Source organism: Nicotiana attenuata, unplaced genomic scaffold (genome assembly GCF_001879085.1).
Source record: "Nicotiana attenuata strain UT unplaced genomic scaffold, NIATTr2, whole genome shotgun sequence".
NCBI lineage: Eukaryota > Viridiplantae > Streptophyta > Magnoliopsida > Solanales > Solanaceae > Nicotiana > Nicotiana attenuata.
This window is the reverse complement of record NW_017674518.1, coordinates 18,151-27,129: the sequence shown is the minus strand read 5'-3', so window position 1 is coordinate 27,129 and position 8,979 is coordinate 18,151. Positions and strand designations below refer to the sequence as shown.

General features: G+C 37.8%; 2 protein-coding genes across 6 annotated transcripts; both read right to left on the bottom strand.

Moving 5' to 3' along the window:
- Positions 1-2,435: 2,435 nt before the first annotated feature.
- Positions 2,436-8,962, bottom strand: LOC109218803. 5 transcript variants are annotated; one of them, XM_019383192.1, is made up of 7 exons: positions 8,438-8,962; positions 6,713-6,855; positions 6,434-6,605; positions 6,153-6,340; positions 5,112-5,263; positions 3,974-4,089; positions 2,436-3,036 (listed from the first exon to the last, which is right to left on the bottom strand). In XM_019383192.1, exons 1-5 carry the CDS (start codon positions 8,742-8,744, stop codon positions 5,138-5,140), a joined length of 936 nt encoding a protein of 311 aa, XP_019238737.1. In that variant the 5' UTR covers positions 8,745-8,962; the 3' UTR covers positions 2,436-3,036; positions 3,974-4,089; positions 5,112-5,137. The 5 variants fall into 5 exon arrangements, with proteins under 5 accessions (XP_019238737.1, XP_019238735.1, XP_019238733.1 ...); XM_019383190.1 differs by having other exon boundaries at positions 3,974-4,146; positions 6,713-6,824; XM_019383188.1 differs by having other exon boundaries at positions 6,713-6,824.
- LOC109218802 (putative lipid-transfer protein DIR1) lies at positions 2,571-4,636 on the bottom strand. Its single transcript, XM_019383187.1, has 4 exons — positions 4,633-4,636; positions 4,090-4,146; positions 3,974-4,045; positions 2,571-2,827 (listed from the first exon to the last, which is right to left on the bottom strand). Exons 1-4 carry the CDS (start codon positions 4,634-4,636, stop codon positions 2,571-2,573), a joined length of 390 nt encoding a protein of 129 aa, XP_019238732.1.
- Positions 8,963-8,979: the final 17 nt, after the last annotated feature.

Genomic DNA, 8,979 nt, shown 5'->3' with positions numbered 1-8,979 from the left:
TCCATCACTAGGGCGAATAAGAACGGGCTAAGCGCAGAACCTTGGTGTAACCCCATAACAATCGGGAAATCCTCAGAGTCGCCTCATACTGTCCTAACCCGAGTCTTTACCTCATCATACATGTCCTTAATCGCCATAATGTAGGGAACCGACACGCCTTTTGCATCCAAGCTTCTCCAGAGAACCTCTCTAGGAACCTTGTCATACGCTTTCTCTAGGTCAATAAACACCATGTGCATGTCTTTCTTCCTATCTCTATACTGTTCAACCAACCTCCTAACAAGGTGTAGAGCTTCTGTAGTAGAACAACCCGGCATGAACCCAAACTGGTTGTCGGAAACGGACACCGCCATCCTCAACCTCACTTCAACCACCCTCTCCCACACTTTCATAGTATGACTCAGTAATTTGATACCCCTATAATTGTTACAACTCTGGATATCACCCTTGTTCTTATACAATGGGACCACCGTACTCCACCTCCACTCATACGGCATCCTCTTTGTCTTAAAAATAACATTCAACAACCTAGTCAACCACTCCAAACCTGCTTTCCCCACACACTTCCAAAATTCTACCGGAATCTCGTCAGGCCCGGTCACTCTGCCCCTACTCATCTTACTCATAGCTCCCACGACCTCCTCAACCTTGATGCGCCTGCAGTACCCAGAGTCACTGTGACTCTCGGAATGCTCCAATTCACCTAGCACAATATCCCGATCCCCTACTTCATTAAGAAGTTTTTGAAAGTAATTCTACCATCTCCTCTTAATCTGGGAATCTTCCATCAATACTCTACCATCGTCGTCCTTGATGCATCTCACTTGGCCTAAATCTCGAGCTTTCCTCTCTCTTAGCTTGGCCAGCCCAAATAACTTCTTCTCCCTGCCTTTTTCCCCTAGTTCCTCGTACATACGACCGTAAGCCGCAGTCTTAGCCTCCGTGATCGCCAGCTTCGCTTCCTTCCTAGCTACCTTATACCTCTCCATGCACGCTCGCCTCTCCTCCTCACCTATGCTCCCCACTAACGTCTGGTACGCCTCCTTCTTCGCTTCCACTTTACCTTGTACCACTTTATTCCACCACCAGTCTCCTTTGTGCCTGCCAGAGACGCCCGTCGAGACCCCTAACACCTCTCTCGCAGCCTCCCTTATATAGTCTGATGTCGTTGATCACATAGTGCTCGCGTCACCACTGCTCCTCCAAGCTCCCATAACCGACAACCGCCCCTCCAACTCCTGGGCTTTAAAAAAAAAAACCTAACAAAAGCGAATTGCAGCTCTTGCTCTACGCGTACTTAATCTTTTTTTGTCAACCATTCTTTGGTGTGCTAGCTTGGCCAAGCTGACTCTAGCTATGTCTCGTATGATTCGCCAGTCTCGTTGCCTCTAGCTAAAGATTATGCTATGTATTCCAATATAAATCAAAAGAAATTCCAATTAGAAAATTGTCACTAACTTTGTTCAGGTTATATTCTTTACCCAGAACCAGAAGTGGTTGTTGCGAACTCCACTCATGTGAGTTTGTTCATATTACCAGTCTTTAATCCCGGGTAAAGGAGGATATGTGAGGTAATTTGACAACCGGCATAAAACTAGTTAAGTTACAATGAATCCTCACTATACAGCAAACGTTGTAATATTGGAATCAAAACGGGATTAAATGAAGCGAAATAGACATTGAGAATTCATACAGTTGATTCCAACTTGCTTAGGTTTTAGGCATTGTTATTGTATCTGGTGCGCTGGGGTTGAGAGGGGGGAGGTTAGATGAAGCAGGGGCGTATCTAGGGGGCTTTCACGGGACACGTGAACCCATGCTCCCCGCCTAAATCATGTATAGTAATGTTATATTTTCTCAAAAATATTTAAATATAAGCATATGCACCCATGCTCAGAATATTATATGATAGTGATAGTTATTGGGTGTACCTCTCTAAGTGAGGTTGTTAGTTCAAATCTTATGTCAATCTTGTTATTTTTTTTAGAACTAGATGACCACGGGAGATGGCATGTACAGTGTCACTTTTGCGTATTAATTAAGTACTTTTTCTTTTTATTTCTTTTTTTGTTTGGTTTATTCTTTCAAAATTTTCAAACATTGAAATTCCGATACTTCTTTTGTCACTGTAGAATCTTATATTATTAAACAAAATGTGTATGTTAAAATTAGTAGCAGTGTATGATGTAGTATATAGTCAATGGGTTCAACTGATCCTTATATTTTCAACACGAAAGATAGATATAGATGTAAGAAAATTACTATTTTAAAAAATAACAATTTTGAACTTATAATTCCAAAAGTGTAATGGGTGGACAATAGTAAGAAGTAAAGGTTGAAACCGTAAAATTTATATCCCTCTTCTTAATTGTGCACTCATCCTGCCAAAATACTGGATCCGTTTCTGAGATGAAGCTATATATTGGTCAATCTAATGTAGAACAATAACTGGAAAGAAAGTTTATTCAAATTCTGAGGGAATAGTAAATGCAAAACAACCGTGGAGAATGTCAACTTCACAAGGAAGAAAAATACATGTCTTTTAATTAATTTCAAGACTTAGGCCAGCTTTAACATCCGCGAGGAACATTAATTTTGCATTGCTTTGGCAGTTTCATAGCAGCTGCAGGATTGATCCCACGTTGGGCGAGTTCAGATTTCTTGTTGCACATACAACGCAAATCGGCCTTGTGCAGAGCTGCACAACAATCTGCTGTTGGTGGCGGAGGTTTCTGGCCCATGACTGCTGGTAGACATTCCGCGAGCTCATTAATTGTGACCCTGCAAATAGTTTTCGGAGTTCCAGCATTCGCCATTTCAATGTACACTGTCATCAGTGCAAAAAGCAACAAGGTCATGCACCATGATTTTGCCATTTTGCTACGTGCAGTTTGCTAGGCTTGTTACTAGGCAATGGTTTTTATATAAGTAACAAAGGATTGGAATGTGACAAGATCTGTGGTTGTTTATCCTCACTTTCGGTGACTGTATCTCATGTGAATCCAGCATGTGATTTCAGGGTCACGGACCTTGGACCTTTTCCACACAAAACAGAACATTGACAATTTAATAAACCAATGTCTGTGTTTTCATCAAACTTTGAGAATAATTTTGAGATCGAGCCATGTGCATACCACTATGAAAAAATTATATGGATAGTGATTAGGAGGAAGAGTGGATCATTTTCAGTGAAAACCTTCTCTTAAACCTCATACAGAAAAGGAAAAAAAAAGAGAACACAGTAGGTATAAATGGTGCTGGGAGTTATCTGTCACTAATATTAAGAGAACTGTCGTGAATATTGTCAAGTTAAAGGGCAATCATTTATTACTATAGGAATTAAGACAGTCTAAATTTGAGTATCTACTAGAAGTTATAGTTAAATTTTCAATCCTCAGAAAGATTAAGATATGGCTCTACAAGATATATGACTTTTCTTCATTTGAAAACTAGCATTGTTAAAAGAAGGTTATTTTGCCACCATTTTCGAAAGATAATGGTATTATTTACACATTTCAAAAATGATGGATAAAAATCGACTAGCCGATACACGAGATACCAAAATGCTATTTAGTCTTTTAAAACCACTAGGGTATTTTCAACCTTCTCCTCTACTACAGAAACGTTTGGAAGCATACACAAAAAAAGATAAATGGGAAACACTAACAAGCTTCATGAGCTTCACCTTGTTTGATGAACTCAAATCTTAAGATCCATCATATGCAAGCGTAAACGGAGGCTTTTATATATATATATATATGCAAGGCAGCAGTAGCATCTTAAATGTACAACCCAACAAAACATGGTATGGCAAGTTGATAATCATATTTACATTTCTCCATCATTCTACAGTCTGCTTCTTTACAGGAGTTAGTAACTGCCTATGAACACCAACCCTATGTCAAAAGGCATATTAAGCTACAAATTAGAACTATGCAAACAACCCATAGAACAAATTCTACCAATAACATACCTTCTTGAGCAAAACTTCCAAAACGAAAACAAGTGAAGCAGAATGCAGCTGAACTTCCCTCCAGGAATTGGGCTAAATCATGTTAAGACAAAACAAGTTAGCATCAGCACCATTACCTGCAAATGGAAATGGTTTCTTAATACGCTGTCGTAGATAATCCCATGCAAGCGGATCTACAAATTTACATCACAAATCATATGAGAGCAACCACAAATAACCACCAAATAAAAAAAAATTATAGTACTGGAGAACATAATCATAGACGAGAAAAATAAACACTATTATCAAATATAAACTGCATATAACAAGCCCAATAATTTTAAAAACTAACAGCATCAAGTTCAGCTAAATAGGATAATATAAAATCAAATAACAAAAAACAAAAGGCGAGCATGAGAAGAACCTAACCCAACTTTCCTGGATATAGCCTTTACATTGTCAAACTACAGTTGCTCACTCTGCCCATTATGTATTATGCGCTCAACCAATTAGGCATTAATTATGAGGAAATTTCTAATCGTATCATGATCTTGAAATATTGTAGGTGATCAATAAAAAGAATTTGCCAATATAGAAGTGACAAAAGAGATATGCATAGAGAAAGAAAATACAATAAGATGTAATACAAGGAAGCTCAAAAATTTACATATTCAAGATACGCATTTTTGTAGCTACAGGTGTTGAAGTTCTTTACAGCCTTTATACACTACAAATATGATGCAAAAGTGGTGCAATATTCACAAGATGAATTTCAGAGTACTTTTTTTTTTTTTGGTTTTCAGATTATGATTCGGTAAGCCATTGTGACAGACACGTACGACCTTTTGTATTGTAAATTTGAAATAGTACTCTTTTATTGTCTTTTGTAGACCTTGTATCAACTCCATTGCCTTTTTTTAAAATAAAATTTCCATCGAACTTTATCTGATTCAGCTTATTCTTTTTGTTACCTTGAAAGGTTTGGAATACATAGTGAGACTGCGTGTAACAGAAAAAGCCTCACAACACTACGTAAAACTTGCTTCAATTATTAATAGTTTGATATATAATCACAAAATCTTTAAAGAAAATGGAACCACTTTACAAACAAATTGCTCAATATCGAGTATTAAAAAGGATCATGAAGAAAACTACATACTCTGTGTTAACCAGTCGGATCAGTGGTCAAGATTTCTTAAAAAGGTGATGTCTTGCCAACATCTCCGTTATACCAAGTGCAGAAATACTTTCACATCCTAGAAGCTCTTGCAATTTTGCATTACACCGTATGACCATCGAATTCAAAGGGTCCTGGAAGTTTGGAAAATAGATTACAATAATGAAATTCTCAAACATATACTGTAAGGGAATTTGAAGAAGCAAGAAGCAGGTCGCAAAACAATCTCATGAATTACACAAAAGGAGAAAAACAAGAACAATAGATTGACAACTAATGATCTGCTCAAGAAAGTAGTAGTTGTGCGTGGACAATTGATCTATCATTTGATCTTACAACTCAAAGAGAACTAAAAGAGAATAAACATGATACAATGGGAATCCAACACCAATAGTTGAATATTGCCAACATACAATTGGGTAATTCAACATAGTCACATAGCTTTTCATGCCAAGTAACATTTGCAATAGAAGTATTGATGCATATATTGATGAAAAGATGAAAATAACACATGGAAATCATTCATCACATGCTATAGGGCTGCAATTATTAGCATGGAGGCAAATATTTCACCAGATAAACACAACCACAAATTCAAAAATATCTACAGTTGACATATGCAGGGGAAACAAGATACACTTAGCTTTTTTATTACGGCACTTCCTAATGATTAACATTGAACCTACTCTCTTAATGCAGATTATGAATGTCTGTAATCATAGATGCTTGTCTGACGAATTACATGTGCAGATGAAGTAAGACAGCAGGGAAATACTTGAGGGAAATACTTTCTTAAATTTAGCTGAGTTCTCATAATATGTGTAAACTGAAACTAATCATGAAATTACTTGGCTAGTTTTGCTGAGAGCAATGTGAGTTAAAACGTAAATAGGTAACTACTCTTATTAAAGTTAGCTGAGTTCTCATAATACACGTAAACTGAAACTAATCATGAAATTGCAGTAAAAAGGCAGACTATTGGACAAACTAATATCGACCGGAAATGTTCACTTGGCCACCCACCTCAAGCTGGCTCACCTTTATATACTCCAAGACCTTCCTCAGAACCTCTGCTTGTGACATCTCACTTTCTGAAATACCCAAAAAGTTTGCAAGTGCTTCTGATATTATCACAACTGGAACAGCTTCCTCGCTTTTACTACCAGATTCCTCCTCAGTTTTTGCTCTTTTAGGGTTCTGAGCAGTCTGCTCTGTACATGTCATAACCAATTGACAGTTCTATTTAAGGGTCAGAATCGCCCAGACAAAAAACAGAGAGAAAACAATTGCTGGTGGAATCATACTTGAAGGTTCGAGAGTGACTATATGTTTAACTAGCAGTCTATTCATCTTGAACATATCGGTACAATCCGTCTCAAATAACAAACGCAGCTCATCGTTGCAGATAATCTTCCTTTTGTTATTTGGATCTTGAAGATTATGTTTCCTTATGTATGCCCACAGCTGCTTGACTATCTTAGTTGGAAAGGAAAAGTTTAAGCAGAAAAAATAGAAACCATCTTAAACCAAAAAAAAAAAAATCAACAAGAAGAAAGGAAAGGTTGCAATCTAAACATCGAAACCTCAGTTCTTGGCAAGGTTGCCTGGCCAACAATGGTTTGCAGTTCAGGAGAGACACCACAGAGTTTGTTTAATCCACCAGAGCCACCTCTTCTTTTCTTTCCACTTTGACCACTAAAGTACAAGGCAAAATCTCTCATTAAACCTACCAGCAGTAAACTCTCAGAATAAAACATTAATTAATCTAAAATAATGCAGCAGCAGACAAATGCTACACAGTGAAGTTGCACCAGAATTTTCTGTTACAAGCTATAAGGTCAGGAGGGTGCAAAAAGAAGCTTCCATTATAAGCATTTTCCCTGAAAGTGGTATGCATACCACAAAATAATGATAGTGTTTCACATCACCAGTTTTTTTCATTTATTGGCATCTTCATCAAGACTTCAATTATTAGAAACTTACCTTCTTACTGGTAACAGCCTATATCTCCACCCCCACCCCCACCCCCACCCCACGCCAATGGCAGAAAAAGAAAAAGAAAAGAGAAGGGAGAAAAAGAAAACATGGAGAATAAATCTTTTGGAAACAAGCCCTTTTCAGTATTTTATCCGTGATTATTGATAATAACTTATTCAACTCAAAGATCACGAGTAAAGAATTACAAACAAAAAGAATTTTAGCTGACTGCAAAAGAAAAAGATACTTTAAATTAGTTTGGTCTTCCCAATATTGACACCACCGGTAAGATAGGGCCTCTGTATATTGTCAGCAGATAGACCTACGTGTTATAGCAGCTTAAGGAAAAACAAATGTCAAAATCATGCTTTCATCAAATCTATCTGTTTAACTGACCTACCAAAAAAATATATCTGTTTAAGTCGACCAAATGAAATTCTACAGTATAGTAGCATGAAATTTCAGTTCATTAACTCACTTGATGCTGGTAATCAATAAACTTATCCTTTAGACCTTTACCGATAAAAAAAATCAGTTCATTTAAGATGCCATATTTTGTGTGATGTGAGATACCGTGGACTATAAATTTACTCACTATAAGAAACTTCTTTGTTCTTTCATATGTTACAAGTGTTTGTCATGATTTTTCACTGAAGTAATATATTAAAGCTATTAAAATCATCAATAACACGGCCGATATTTAAGTTAGCACCCATTCAAGATGGCTTAAACTGATGCATACACCCAACTCCAAACCAACAAAATCCCCACAAACTTTGTTCCTATATTACCTTCCATGCATTGGGTACAGTAAGGGCCATTTCATTCTTAAATTGCAATGACCGGAAAAAAGATGAGCTTTTCCTAAGTTCTACCTTACAATCTCAAACGGGTAAAAATATCAGAAAAAAGTAAAGTAATCCTCTTAAATGCAAGCAGTTAGTGCCCAACATAACTCAATTCAAACCAATACTTCAATCTAAGGTGATTCTTTAGAAGAGACTTAGAAATCAACTAAAGCTGAAATTTAGTTGGCGAGAAGATGGGGGAACTTTGTCTAACACGCAAAAGAAGTTCCACTATCTCACCAAACTAAGAAGCTTTCCGATTTGTATCACACTCTTTTCTTTTTAGTCAATCCAAAAAAATGACACATTTTGTATATCTAATTAACTTACAAAATTCTCTTTTTACCTTTAATGAGACACCAAAATGTTATGATATGTTTAAAACCAAGTTCCAAAAGTCTTTTTTTTATTCAAACACCATCACATAAATCGGAGGGAGTACTAGAATTTATTTTATTTTTTAGAAAAGGAGTACCCACTAACCTCTCTTTTGGGGTTTCAGAAGCAGCTGACACTGCAGGCGCCGTGGCGGCATGTGTGGTAGGAAGAGGTTCAGACTTGGAAACCGATTGCGGCAGGTGGTTATGGGGTAGGGTTGGGCGGAAAGAGTAATCGTGGGGACGATGGGACCCACCAGAATCAGGAGGGCGGGGTTGGAAATTGGGGCAGTGGTTATGGACGGCAAAGTGGTGATTTTGATGGACGAGAGGAGGCTGAGGCTGAGCGTGGTGGCGGTTGAAGAGGTCTTGGATGTGAGCACGAATGAAATCAACCTTGTGAGAGGGGTCATATCCGCCAAGCTTGAACTGAAGCTGCTGAAGAATGCCGGTGAATGTTGGGTTAGGGTTAGGGTTTGGTTCACAGAAGAGAGACTCCAATGCTTGAGCTATGTCGTCATCGGAAACCACCATTGTTGTCCCTCTCTCGCTCATGAGTAGTATTATTTCCTCAGTTGCTAACTGTCACTGTTTTTCCCTAACTGAAATTTAACGGTTTCTTTCTCTGTCCCCCCCCCCCCCCCCCCC

Coding starts and splice junctions, on each gene's coding strand:
- LOC109218803 (XM_019383190.1), bottom strand. CDS start 8,886: ATGAGCGAGAGAGGGACAACAATGGTGGTTTCCGATGACGACATAGCT. Junction 6,606..6,712: donor CAACCTTGCCAAGAACTGAG/GTTTCGATGTTT, acceptor TTTCCAACTAAG/ATAGTCAAGCAGCTGTGGGC. Junction 6,341..6,433: donor AGTCACTCTCGAACCTTCAA/GTATGATTCCAC, acceptor TGACATGTACAG/AGCAGACTGCTCAGAACCCT.
- LOC109218802 (XM_019383187.1), bottom strand. Junction 4,046..4,089: donor GAAACCATTTCCATTTGCAG/GTAATGGTGCTG, acceptor AACATGATTTAG/CCCAATTCCTGGAGGGAAGT. Junction 2,828..3,973: donor TGGAAGTTTTGCTCAAGAAG/GTATGTTATTGG, acceptor CACTGATGACAG/TGTACATTGAAATGGCGAAT.